The sequence below is a fragment of the Terrapene carolina genome, unplaced genomic scaffold (assembly GCF_002925995.2).
Source record: "Terrapene carolina triunguis isolate 2854851 unplaced genomic scaffold, T_m_triunguis-2.0 Scaffold130, whole genome shotgun sequence".
NCBI lineage: Eukaryota > Metazoa > Chordata > Testudines > Emydidae > Terrapene > Terrapene triunguis.
The window spans coordinates 13,508,556-13,523,082 of record NW_020664481.1 but is presented as its reverse complement, the minus strand read 5'-3'; the positions used below and the strand labels follow the sequence as shown (position 1 = coordinate 13,523,082).

Genomic DNA, 14,527 nt, shown 5'->3' with positions numbered 1-14,527 from the left:
GAGTTAAACTGTAAACTAGGACTTTCACACTTTTTGGATGGAGTTAAGGGAAAGGGGTATGTTTAATTAACTGGGGTATCTCGTGGGGTGTCACTGCTGGCCCTGGGGCTAAGGAAGGAGACTGATCAGGTAGCAGATGGATCAGTACCCAGGAAATATGCCAGAGCAGCAAAGGGAGGAACCAGCGCTGCAGCTCTAGAAGTCTGACAAACCCCAGGGGATCCAGACCACAAGGCAGGACATTTGTCTGGTTTTAAGTCATACTGTCCTGTTTTTGGAAAGGAGGCCATTTTGAAGAGTGTGCTGCTCCGCCCCATCTGGCGTGACCTCACATACATGGTGCGGGGTCACACCGCTCCGGAAGTACTGCAATGTCTAGTATTCTGGGGATGCATCGGTGGCCACTCTACAGAACACAGAGGCTTAGATATCGCTCACAGCAGTCCTAGGTAGTGCTTGCTAGGACCCGTGATGACTTGTAGCCACTGGAGTATGTCAGTCATAGCCCTTGGAGAGACAGCAATGCATGGAGCCTAGACTTTTGATCAGATCTGCTGGGGAGAATCTGTCTGCATACCAGGAGATTGCAAGTCTAAAGCCCTGGTCAGGAGAGAGTGGAACATGGGTCCCTGTTCAGTGAGAGTGATTGTTAGAGACCTAAGAGGGCATGGTTTGAGCAGGTCACAGGTGCAGTTACCCTGAAACTGTGGCAAATATCCAGAATTAGTGGCCACTTTTGAAAATGTTGGCCTTAATTTCTTTGTGTCTGTTTTCCTATTTCTAAAAATGGGAGTTGGTACAGTAATTATCATTATCTGAAAGAGCTGCTGAGGATTAACTAATTAATGTTAGCACAGCACAAATCATGCATATGAAAATACATTTGCTGTGAAAGAGTCTGAGTCAAGGAGAGTTAGTAAGATGCAGAAAAGAAAAACAGTAGTAGTAACAATAATAAACAACACCAGGTAAGAAGGTGACACAAGTCACCCTCAAAGAAGCCAGGAAAAATTCAATCACAAATATTTCCAGTCATTTTCAGACTTCCTCATCAGCAGTTCTCCCAAAAAGCACAATACACCTCAACTCCAATATAACGCTGTCCTCGGGAGCCAAAAAATCTTACCACATTATAGGTGAAACCGCGTTATATCGAATTTGCATTGATCCGCTGGAGCATGCAGCCCCGCCCCCCCCAGAGCGCTGCTTTACCGCATTATATCCGAATTTGTGTTATATCGTGTCGCGTTATATCGGGGTAGAGGTGTACTAAAGATGTTAGCAGTCTGTCACTTTTCAACATGGATTCAGCATACGTGTGCCAGGCCATTTGCACCATCTGCCACACAAGTGTCAGCTGAAGGAAGACTGCCTGGATACCTGGAGATGATGATGATGATGATTGATGATGAAATGGCTTGTTGAGGGATTTAGCAGCTCAGTTATCAGGAGGTCTTTACACAGTTTCCTCCTCAAATACCCAGGTGCAGCTTTGAGCCTAAAGCACATGGATAACCCAATGGCTAAAGTTAGATCTTAAAAGAAGGGGATGTTCCGTTGTTGGAATGTGTCTGTCTTCTTTGTCATCTCTTACATGTTCAGTAACAATTCCAAAAATAAAAATGTAGCTGTGAAGAATAAAAGGGAAACAGCAGAGGCTTCTGTTGCACAGCTCAGGCTACATCAAGTGGCAGCCATGAAAGCAAAGCACACAGAAAGTAAGTCTTCTGGCTGAAGAGTCTGGAAGTAGAGAACTGAAGAGTTGATCTGTGAAGGGATATTGGTGGTTAATACTTCACATCAAATCATTTGTGTAATTCACGGTCCAAATGACACCCGTAGTGCTTGGTTTCTTCAAGTGATTTCTCTCATTGTGTTTATGAAGCCTTGCACCAAAAAAGAATTTGAGTTGAAGCCAGCTGGGAAGAGAAAGAATGATGTGCACATTATCATAGATATTTGGACCAGGATCAGAGGTCAAATTGTGGATTATATATCTATCACAGCACACAGGGTAATGTTTCCACTGCAGCCTGTTCAGATTTACAAAACCAAATATCATCAGAAAATGTTCATAGCTACAAGTAAACGATTTCAGAAAGGACCACACTGTATGAAATGCCTCGCGCCTGAACTAAGTTTCCAGTGCAGTTTGCTCTAAAGTTTGGTAGCTGTTGATTAATTTTATCTATGGGGCTAATCTTTCTACATTTTTGTTTACTATCTAACTTCAGTTATAACTATGGGTTTTTTCTTCAGTAATAATATCTGATAAATCTCAGTCTCATTTAAATCTATGGCAAAGTTCCTACTGACTTCAATATTTCCAAGATTTGTCCTAAAGGGTGAAATTTACGCCATGCATGACCAGCAGAAGGCCCATCTGAAAGCCTTCAAAATAAACTTTCTACCAACCATGCCATTATGTATTCCATATATTTTTCTCCTCTGATCTAATGTTGGTGTGAAGAAGAATTTGTTTTATTCATTAGGATTAGTGTTTCTTGATAACCGTCAAAGCAAAATTGGTCAGTATGGGCACTATGAAGGTAACCATGATGAGAGATAGATAATAGTATAGATAGTCTTCTTTGCTTTGTGACATAGTACTCTCATAAAGAGCAAATGTGAAAGGAAAAAGGAATCAAATGAAAACAAATGTTGCTGTTCAAATGGATGAACTTTGGCATTTCAAGCATGAATTGAAGCATACTAAATTACTATTGAAATCTATTGCTCTACCTTTTGGATTACCACAGTAGTTCTTCATAACTGCGTGACCTTTGAGATGAATTGATAATGTCAGTACTTTTTTCCCCATCTTCAGTTGTATATTCCTCCCAAACTCCATAGTCATGATATGCTGAACAACCGAAAACCCATGTTTAAATTTATACACGGTTCTCTCAAAAAGCTTATTTGCATAACAAATAATTCCATTTGAAACTTCTAAAAGCCTAGTCACCTGACTACGGTGCTCCTTGCTACCCTCGGAAGGCCTGTGGAAGGTAAGCATGTGCTAAGTCCCATTTAAGATGATGAAGGCTGATATCTTGCATCCAATCTGCAGGCATTGGATTCTTCCATGGTAGCCCTGGTGTTGTACTTTGTGGCTTCAGCAAAAAGTTCTCTCAATGGCACAGGATCCTCAGTAGAGGGGAACCACTAGCATATAAGTCCCTTGAGCAAAGTCCTTTCTATTTTGGATGCACTCCATGACACAAGATAGGGTTCCCCTCTCTTCTTTGTCAGTTCAGTTCCACTACTCAATACATTTTGAGTTTGTGGCCAGTTTGGTGGCTCCCAAAGTGTCACTGGAGGAATTACTGGTAGAAAGATTATGCAAATGAAGTTCTCTCTGCAGCCATACTTTCCCTATACACCAGTAGATGGGGACAGAGAGCTTCTTCCCCTGGGACATGCCTCCTCAGTTCTAGGTAAATAGCTTACGCAAATGAAGCAGCTCTGGGGCCATTCTTTCCCCTGTTCAACAACAGAGGGGAACTGAGAGCTCTTTATTCTCTGAAGCAGTGGTGGGCAACCTGCGGCCCGCAGCCCATCAGGGTATTCCGCTAGCGGGCCGCGAGACAGTGTTTACATTGACCACCTGCATAAACAGCCGCCCGCAGCTCCCAGTGGCCATGGTTCACAGTTCCCGTCCAATGGGAGCTGCAGGAAGCAGCGGCCAGCCCACGCCGCGGACGGTCAATGTAAACACTGTCTCGCAGCCCGCCAGCGGATTACCCTGATGGACCACTGCTTAAAGCGTCAGGCCACAATGCTTATATTGATATTATTGTTAATATACATTAGGGAAACCACTGTGAATCATTATATGTCCCATTATGAAACCCTTATCCACACTAAATAGTACATTATTCTGCAGGTAATACCATTGGTTTGTAAGGTACTGCTCAGCATGAGTACAGATAGCAGAATCTGGCCTTTATGAATGTGTAGAGAATATGTGAAAACAGAAGACTTTATTCTGGAAAGCTTTTCTCTGGATGTGTCAAGTCTAATGTAAATCATTGAAAGAATGCATATACCACCTTCTGGCAACAGTCTTTCTCCATGGTCTGGTCCTCTACCAACCACAAGATGAAGGTTAAATTGTTTCAGAGATGCCATATCAGTAAATTAGGTTATTTCACCTTTTTGCAATCGTGGATTCAAATTCTGTAGACAAAAAACACTCACTAACATCAGTCTGGCGAAGGCTCAGTAACTAGAGTTGTGAAGGGCATTCTACAAAGTAGAGCAATGCTATTCACACAGACCTAAGCCCACAGGTAGGGAAGGAGCCATAATACAATCTCTGTGTGGCCACTAATCTTGCACAAATCTTGAACTGCCTCTATGTTGTGGTTGTGAACAATGGGGAGAACTAAAGCAAGCTTAACGACTTCAGGAAGCAGGCTCTTCCCTGTGTTCTATCTAATGCTATATGCTAAATGATAGAGTAGTGCATTCTATGTAATACTGTAGCAAATTATTTTATGGGTCAGATTCTACCATTCTCTACTTAACATGAGTAATAATTTACTCCACCATTAGTCCCATTTTCTTCAGAGGAATTACTCAGAGAGAGTAAAGTACTATTCATTGTGAGTAAGAGAGGGAGACTTTGGTCCTAAAAGAGGAAATGTCTACTGTTTCTCTCATGCTATTGAATTCTTTCCTTGGGGGCGAGAAGTTGAACTTGGCAGCTGATAATTTGCAGTTCACCTTTATGGGATGAGGTGGGAGGGGAATATATATTGACAGATTTCTTATTTTTATCAAAATGTTTATTAGTGTCTTGTCTTGTTAGCATCAGGAATGCTCTTCCATAATGGCTCTCTCACCGTAGCCTTCCCTGTAAAAGTGGGAAGAGATCCTGCAAATTAAGCACAATTACATTATCCTGTTTCAAGCAAGGTTAAGATTGATTCTAAAACCCATAGGCAAAAAAGACTGAATTCTGAATTCAGCCACCTGGAGGTGAGACTTAGCAGCTGGCTTAGTGTTTGTGTGATGACCCTCTCCTGACTTTCTTTCTGCTGCTTCTCAATGAAGTGTGAGTCCAGACACAGGTTTCAGCCAATGCATTGCTTTTTTTTTTATTTTGGAGGCTGCTCACAATGCACCCATCACTTTGCTACTTTGCCCCATTCTCCTTCAGGAGAGGTTAGCTTTCAAAGATTTTCCTCCTATAGAGCTGTTCTCATTCTCTCTCTCTCTTGCCAGAAGGGAACATGCAATAGAACTGCTTTGAGGAGGAACTGGGTAAGACGGGGTCAGTGGGAGCCTAAGGCTCATTAGGATATTTGTCTCTCACTTCTTTATAAATAGATTGTAATGCCTTTAGTTTTTCAGTACTGTAGAGAACCAGCCCACAATGTTAAAAAAACAAGTGAAATTTTCCACTGGGATGTAATGTTGCTCAATGTTACAATACCCTTTCAGTAATATTCAGAGAACTAGGAAACCCTGGACAATGATGGTGCAAGCTGTCTTTGGAGAGAACAGGTCTAGCAGCCACATCCTTCCTCTTTCTGATGAAATTACCAAACAAAATGCACCCGTGGAGGGAGTGGCTAAAGTTCATGTTCAGATGGTTACTCTGGCAATGAAAATGTTGAGGTGTACGGCCAAGATTTTCCAAAACAGAAGCCTAAAATGTAGTCTCCTGATTCCATATTTAGCCACTTGCCTGAGTGTTAATAGTGCAGAGAAACCAACAGTTACCACTGAGCCGAATTTTAGGCTCTTTTTTGTTAAAATCTTAGAGCAAAGTCCTAGTCCAGGATGGAAAATAGGGCTCTTTGTGTAGAAATGTTAAAAAGCACCTATTGTCTGCTGAAGCTGTCTACTAGAGCTGGACAGAAAATGGGAGATTTCCACAGGGTGGGGAGGGGGAAATCAACTTTGCAATGAAAAAATGAAAACCGGAAAATCAAAACTTTTTCCGTTTTTGTCAACCAAAATCTGAAAATCTCTGGCTAAAAACTACTGAAAACCATATATTTGAGGGGTGGAGAGGACTTAAATGTTCTGTTTTCAGGTTTTTGTATTTCTGACCAAAAAATTGAAAATTTTCAAAGAACATAAGACATAGGACTGGAAGGGACCTTCTTGGTCATTGCGTCCAGCCCCCTGCTATCACAGGCCTACAAGGAAAGTGGACACTTCTGTTGAAAAACTAATTTTCCATCAAAAATAGTTTTAGATGAAAAATTTCACCTACCCTAGTGTTTATTCTTCCATAGAGCAAGTCATAACTGAATCGGTTTCACCCGCTAAGTGAATGGATCAAGTGAAACCTTTTTTCTTGGTCTTGTTGCTATTTCTGCTGCACCTGTTTGCTCTTTACCATGTACTTCATATAGGTGTTTCCCCACTGGCTGCTTCCTGAAGAGATGATTCCACCATCCCTGTGGTTTAAATCCTGTTTTTACTGGGTTTCACTGGAGCTTGTGCACAGACAGAATATGAGACAGTGTGGAAGTGTCAATGTGACTACATCATTTAGAATCTTCAAGTTCATCTGTGAGCCTGCTTCATGTCAAGATGATTTTTCCTTGTGTGTGCTCATGGGCTCATTCTTTTTGTTTTTTTTCCAGCTTGGCTTAATGCTTTTCCCTTCTCTCCTCCGTTCAATAGTCATTATTCAAGGATTCTAATTAGAACTCCAAATTGCTCTTTTTCAGGTCACGGAACTCAATAATGTGAAGAATATATTACGACTGCCAAAAAGCACGAAGAAACATGCTGTAGGCATTTATTTTAATGACGACACGTCCAAAACCTTTGCTTGTGAATCAGGTGGGTAAACTCGCACAGTATATTAGAAAACACTGGAATGTAAATTGTGAAATTATAAACATATTGTACCTACACACAGATTTTCTGGGCATTTATACAGAACTCGAGGCGGATGAGTGGTGCAAAGTGCTGCAGATGGAATGCCTAGGAACTCAGATTAATGACATAAGCCTTGGAGAGCCTGACTTGTTGGCATCTGGTGTAGAAAGGGAGCAGAGTGGTATGTACAGAAATATTGAACTTTATAGCGTTTAGAAAGTTTTAGAACATAATTCCTACCTGAGGGCATGGCTCAGTTACTGAAATGTTTGGGCTGTGCACGTAGAAACCAGAAATATACTCAAGCTTTTACAACCTGGTACAAAAACCAAACCAACAAACAAAAAAACAAACCCCAAAACAAAACAAAAACCACCAATCTTGATTGTTATCAGCACTAACTAACCTGTTCTGCTAATCTGACACGCTGATTTAGGATTTTAGAAATGTTCTAGTAAGATTTTTCAGACAAATTAGGTGCATTGTAATCTCTTTGGGGCAGGGAACGCTTTTTGGTTCTGCATTTGGAAGGAACCTAACCAAATAAGGTCCCAGTTCATGACTGTGGCTCGGAGGCACAAATACAAATAATAAATATTGCAATATAAATAATAATTGCATACATAATCTGAGCTGAATTACTTCACTTGCATATGGAAATCAGCTAATTGTATGCACACATGTGCTTTCCATGATTTAATTAGTGCACACAATTTTATTAACTGCATGCAAAATACAGTTGTGAATGCCTTTTGTGTGCCCACATGCATTTACCTTGAAAATACAGGGCCGCCCGGGGGGGCAAGTGGGGCAATTTGCCCCGGGCCCCGCAGGGGCCCCCACGAGAGTTTTTCGGGGCCCCTGGAGCGGGGTCCTTCACTCGCTCCAGGGGCCCCGGAAAACTCTCGTAGGGCCTGGGCCCCCGGAGCTTCTTCCACTCCGGGTCTTCGGTGGCAATTCGGCAGCGAGGGCCCCCCGCCGCCGAAGACCCCAGGCCCCCTGAATCCTCTGAGCAGCCCTGTGAAAATACACTCCTCTTTGAGACGCACAGGCTGGAATCTCCCCTCCTTTCAAGCGGCCCTAATTATTAGCTTATTTCCCCTCTATCTGTATACTGGCCAAACACACACTCTCAGATTCCCATGTATGGTTAACATATTAGAATTTATAATTAGCCCTCATCCCATTTCTGTTGCAAACTGAGTCCAGGGACTTGCACTAAAAATATAACGGAGAATGCAACATCAGCTACATTTTTAACCATTCATTGAATCTAAAAGAGTTAATTTTGAACGCTTAGGTTGTCTTCTCACCTGAAGAAAACCTGGAATTCCTTTAGCAGCATTTCTCCAAGCTTTTTTAAAACCAGATTTCAGAGTTAAAAATCTGAATCTGTGTTTCATTCCATTGTCTTTTTAGAGACATTGTCTCCATTGTCCATTGCAATTCCACTGACTTAAACAGTGTTATACCATCACAGAACTAATGTAACAGAGTGGAGAATCAGATTCTAAACCTCTAAAATACTATCCCGGCTTGAAATTAAAGAACATATTAATTTTCAGATTTACTTGCCACTTTCCTCTATCGATTCTGATTGTTACTCATTCAATCCAAAATATGTGCACTAAGTCAAGTGACTGAAAAAAGGTGATGAATGAGAAGGAACCAGTTTGACAAGTGGGTGAGTGGCTTTAGATAATTCCATGTCTGCGAGAAGTAGACTGAGGGAATCCTCTTTGCGAAATTGAGTTCATATAAAATCTTAAGCAGTCATGAACATAGATTAGAGACTTATTAAATGCACAGACTTGCACTGCACTTTATTCTTGTGACGCTTTTTATATACAACCATAATTATTAGAAGAGAAATTCATTGCTATAGTTCTTCACAGTGACATACATGTCCTGAATGTAAGGCCTGAGTAAATAGGCTTTGTCTGGGGAATCAAAGCCTACTTGGGTAGAGAATGCTGAATCTTCTGTGCAATCCCAACCCGAGCCAGGGCACTGGAGAGTTTCCCAGCTCTTCCTGAAGGTCATGGGTAACAAGTTTTAGCCTACTGCAACCTTCCATATGATGTGTTGTCAGTGAATTTGTGTAGGTCTGGATCCATTAGCAATGTCCCAGTCACTTCCCAGGCCATACCAGAGCTCACCTCCCTTCCAATCTCCTGCAGAGCAGGCCACTGGAGAGTTTACTTGTGCAGCATGCAGAGAGCTGTTAAATTCCACTATGTGGCTTCTCTATGGTCTCCAATCCTTGAGGCCCCACATATTGAACCTTGGCAGCTTGAACTTTCTCCCTTGGTATTTGGAAGTTGAAGCTAGACAAATTCAGACCGGAAATAAAGTGTAATTTTTTTAATGATGGGAGAAAATTAACCACTGGAACAATTTACCAAGTCTCATGGTGGATTTATCACTGATGATTTTTAAACCAAGGTGGGACTTTTTTTTTCTAAAAGATCTGCTCTAGGAATTATTTTTGGGAAATTCTATGGATTGTGTTATACAGAAGGGCAGACTAGAGAATCACAATGATCCCTTCTGGCTTGGAATCCAGGACTCTATTAGGCCCTTTACATATGTGTAATAAAATAGACCTTTGCCCCAGAGAGCTTCAAATCTCAGTTGTTTTAAAAGGTGATCACGTAGATAACATTTTATGGATTTTTAGAGACCATTGCTATGTACTGTTTTTATGGTACTTAAATGGCTTCACTCTGTATGCAGTATATTTTTAGAAATAAATGTAATCAATTGAGGGAAGCGAGTTTTTATTCTTGGAGTAATTGCTAAAAGTGGATATAAGATTTTGTAATTATAAATAAAGGAAAAATAGGAAAATCTTAGAGATTTTAGACCAACCATTTGTTTTTCTTCCAGAGAGATTCAATGTGTATTTAATGCCATCCCCTAATTTAGAGGTGCATGGGGAATGTACCTTGCAGATAACATTTGAGCATATCTGTCTTTGGGATATCCAGAATCCCAGAGTAAAACTCATCTCTTGGCCATTAAGTGCCCTCCGGCGGTATGGACGAGACCCAACTTGGTTTACGTTTGAAGCAGGGAGGTGAGTGTCTTGCTATAATACTATAAGCCATTTTCATAGAGAGGCGATAGGGGGGCTAATCCTAGGTGATACTAATGAGCTTTCCCACTTCATACTGAAGTGAATGAGAGTGGAGATTGTTCAGAACCTTACAGAGGAGGTTGCACACCTTGTGGGGAAAAAAGTTCACATTTCGATATGGATAGTTTTAAGTTGCTGCTTTATAAACCACAACTTTTGCACACTGATTCTACTTTTTACTGTGTAGTTATTTTTAATAAATACTGTACATGAGCCTGGAGAATTGGATGTACAGATTTAAAAAAAAATGGGGGGAAATATCATACTCTGCCAGTAATTCGTACAACACAAAGATTGACCCTTGGTCACTAATAGCACCTACCTTAGCCATAATGGCATGAAGATTCAATTAGGAGTTACTAATGGATCTACTAGCTACATGTACAAGTATTTCAAGTTGAAGGCAAACTCTGCTCTCAAAATTTTACTGGAGTTCTGTGCAATTAGGGAGAGCTAAATAGTGGAGTCAGGATCTGCCATGTAGATGCAAGAGGGGAATTTTGCCTTAAAGCATTGGCATTAGTGTTAAAATGCTATTTTAATTCCTATTAGACCCTTATGTTTTATGTTGAGATGGATGTTTCTCTATAGAGCTGAAAGAGCAACAATCTGAAGAGAAATGGCGTGGTGGCTTCACACAGGTCCCAGAGGAAATTTTGTGCTCTCCTAATGGTGCAAATCAATATAAGCCTAATTACTGACTTTCTCAGCAAATTTACATATTGGTCTCCTCAATTAAATAAAGTTCACATCCACCAGTGCATGTGGAGGTAACATTTCTCTTCTTAGTAACTCTTCTGGTCTAGGAGACACTTCCCTATTTCTAACAACATCTTTAATAAATCTAAAGAGATACACAATGCTTTAATTTAGTTCAGTAATGTAGATTCTAGACAGGGGCCTGAGTCTCACAGCTGAATCAGACCCTTTCAAGCGTACATAGTTTGAAAGTGAAATACACCAAGGACTTGATTCTGTAATGTTTACATTGAGAAGCAATTATGTGCATAAGTAAATACTACTCCATGAATATGGGTTGGAGAATCTGGCCCATATGTTATTGATAATGATGAGTAATCATCATATCCTGTTCTAATGGTTTGTATATATGCTTATGAAGTTGTATCTAAATCCGTGTGTTTTACTGCAAACAATCACTTGTTATTTTTATTACCTTTTGCTTTGATATCACTTTTTTTTTTACAGCAGTAGTGCCGAAAATATACTTTACAAATCACCCTGAACAAATGAAAACCTCACATTTGGATCATTTCTGTTCTCGCTTTGGCAGGATGTGTGACACTGGGGAAGGACTATTCATCTTTCAGACAAGAGATGGGGAGGCGATCTATCAGAAGGTTCACTCAGCTGCTTTGGCCATAGCAGAACAACATGAGCGCTTATTACAGAGTGTGAAAAATTCAGTGGTATGGCTGTTAGTTGTGCTTGTCATCCAAGACTCCGCATTAATGAGTAACACAATTCATAGACCACCTTCTTGACCGTGTTCTTAATTTTTGATTTACAGATATTAAATAGTTTGAGTGCATGATGATTTTCTTCTCTTCTAGTTAAGGTGTTAATGTGTTCAGTTCTGATGGCATTTAGCACTTGGGGTTACTAAAGCAGTAAATAATTATGATTGCTTTTTTAAGCAACTGAAAGTAGAGAAGTTTCTGCATTATGTTCCTTGATTGCGTTATTTGTAAAACCATCAAGAGGTGTAAATTGCTATAGGAAAGATGGCTGGGTCCTGTAGGCACATGTTTTCCATTCTCATTAGCTTCCCATTATTAATTAGCAACTTGAGTAGTTTATTTGGAAGTGTTTCTCATCAATGTAATTCCAAAATATTGTGGCTGACTCATGGTTTTCCATTTATTAATTGATGTCTACACTTTAAGAATAATTTAGAAAGTGTCATATGTTGTTTTAAACTAAACTGCTTGATTTGTTAAGGGGAAACAAATATTGGTCTAGAGTCTCAAAGCATCTCAGCTTCCTGGGGCTGTAAAATGCTTTAATCATGTCTTCAGGCCTGTTTTTTGACATTTACAAAATTAGAGAAATTAGGCATTTAGAGACCCAGTAACTGGCATACTGGATCAGACCAGTGGTGTATCTAGGCTACTGTCCTGTCTCATACAGTGATCTGTCTAAAGTACTTATACGGCTCCCATCGTTGTAGCATCTGAGTACTTCACAATCTTGAGTGTATTGATCCTCAACACCTCTGAGAGAGGGGGAAGTACTGTCTATCTCCATTTTACAGCTGGGGAACTGAGGCACAGAAAGACTAAGTACCTTGCCCAAGACCATATAGGAAGTCTGTGGCAGAACAGGAAACTGAACACTAATATCCTGAATACTAGCACTCTAGCCAGTAACAGATGTTTCAGAAGATATAAAATTCCCTTAATGGAGAACTGTGGGATAACCTGACCATATGGGAATTTTTCTCCTTATTCCAGACAGATAGTGATTGGCTTATATCTTAAGCATAAGGGACTATACCCCTTATCAATACTTATCCTTCCTAATGTAAATGTGGATGTTGTTGTTATCCATATTAATGTCGAATCCTTTTCAGAATCCTTCTAAGATCCTGGTCTAAGTGATATATTGTGGCAGTGAGTCAGGCTGGATGTAATTGGTTGAGAAAAAATAGAAATCGTCCTCTGAAATTTCATCCAAAGGTCGCCCTTTTTGGGGAAGATTAATATATTGAATTAATATTTCCCCTCTGCCTTCCCCCCCTTTTTTTTAATCTTTTGTAGGTTTTTTTGTTCTTCTGAATGTGGGCCAGGAATTGGAATCAGAATCACAAAAACAAAGCTAGAGAGGCTGTTCTCATAGTAATTCCAGACCAACCAGAATGAGGAAATACAAGAAACCCTAAAAGGAAAAGAATCTAACTGTTCTCTTAAGGTGTCAAGCCAAATTTTGTGGATTGGGTAATTGAGCTAAACTTCAATTAAGCACCCACGCTAATAAATAATTCATTGGTGTAGTTTGTAAGGTATTTTTGGGGAACAAAATTTGATGCTATACATATTTTTTCACCTAAAAAGGTCCAGTGGTAAAACATTCACTTGTTTCCAGTCAATACCAGTATATTAATTTGTAGCTAATAGTGACACTTCACAGATATTGTTACCTTAGTAGCTTTCCTAGACTTTCTGCCGTGTATTCATTTCCTTAATCAGCATTTGTGATCACCTTGTAGGTTAGGAATATGGGGAAGTTTTTACCAAGAAGTCATTCTTGAAGGCAAGATTCTTCTGTTGAATCCACATGGTGTTAGCTGCCTCCTTATATATTCACTGTCATTATGTCAATAGGACATCCACATGTGTTGTCATGACAACAGAATACAGCATGCCAAACCTAAATGCAATTGTAAAAACTCTGCCCCAAGTGCAGCCATTGGGATTTTAGCAATTTCCAGTGCAGCCTTCAATTTATTAGGTTATATTTGGGAAGTACTTGTCAAGGACACACTTTGCTTTTCTGCCTCTACAAACGCATTGACCTGAGGTGCAAAATCAGTAGCAAATGAAGTTTTATGCTGTTCTTTCTCTCAATGCAGTATCCTCTACTGATATATTTCTGAGAGCTGTATAGATGACTTTCTGATTGTTGAAACAATGGGTTATTTTCAAGTCTTCAGGAGCAATGTCAGCCTTTCATCAAAGGGGGAATAAAAAGGGTGATAATTATTTTGTTTATCCTGAATTAGCAGCTATTTTACCAGTGTAACAAAACCACTCAACAAAACAGATTAAAAATAGCCTGGCATGGGTCATACGTACCTTGGAAGCAAGGACTGGCTGCAGTCCACTAGTGTTGGAAGAGACTGAGTAGCACGTGTTGTCTATTCAGTCATAGCTATTTTCAAAGACAGTCTAAAGTCTGTGGTAACTTTTTCCTATTGAAGTGAGTAGCATTTTCAGACCACTTCATATCTGGTGTTTTTACAGAAGTGTAAATGGCAGCCTTATTGTGCAATATGGTATTTGAAGAGTCACTTCAATTGATTCTTAAAATACTAAACTGCACTGTAAAATCGTCACCTCAATCACTTCACAAAGATACAGTTGCTATAAATTTCAGTGGGGAGCAGCTGCAACAGATCTAAACTCCAGTTTATTTAAACTAGGTCCAACTATAACTTCTAAAAATAACACAGTCAATCCTAGAATGCTAACCTGACGATAACAACATACTCTTCTTTTCAATTTAAAGGCATATCATTTAGTATTGGTATACAAAGATGAGCCCATCTGGATACAGACTTGAGACCAACTGGAAATTCAGATCTTGGGTTTTTGGTGTAGCCCATCACAGAGATGGCTCTGAAATATGGCTCTGGATCTAGGTTCAGATTCCAGCCTTCATCCTAGAGTTCAGAGGTGTCCAGATTAAGGTTTCTGGTTGTCTTGTTAGATCTGAGAGAATACTTCATACTAGGTAATCTATTTGATGAATTTCACCTCTTTTGCTGATCACAAAACATGTTCAACTACATCATGAAATTCTCAT

General features: G+C 40.0%; 1 protein-coding gene across 2 annotated transcripts in view; it reads left to right on the top strand.

The window, feature by feature from the left end:
• Nucleotides 1-14,527, top strand: part of DOK5 (docking protein 5) — a 92,106-nt gene that overhangs the window by 63,176 nt on the left and 14,403 nt on the right. The window contains exons 3-6 of one of the 2 annotated variants that reach the window (XM_024203402.1): nucleotides 6,693-6,807; nucleotides 6,908-7,027; nucleotides 9,736-9,925; nucleotides 11,277-11,412. In XM_024203402.1, the coding sequence (XP_024059170.1) occupies nucleotides 6,693-6,807; nucleotides 6,908-7,027; nucleotides 9,736-9,925; nucleotides 11,277-11,412 (561 nt within the window). Of the gene's footprint in view, nucleotides 1-6,692; nucleotides 6,808-6,886; nucleotides 7,028-9,735; nucleotides 9,926-11,276; nucleotides 11,413-14,527 lie in introns of both variants that reach the window. The other variant, XM_024203401.1, reaches the window with a different exon arrangement.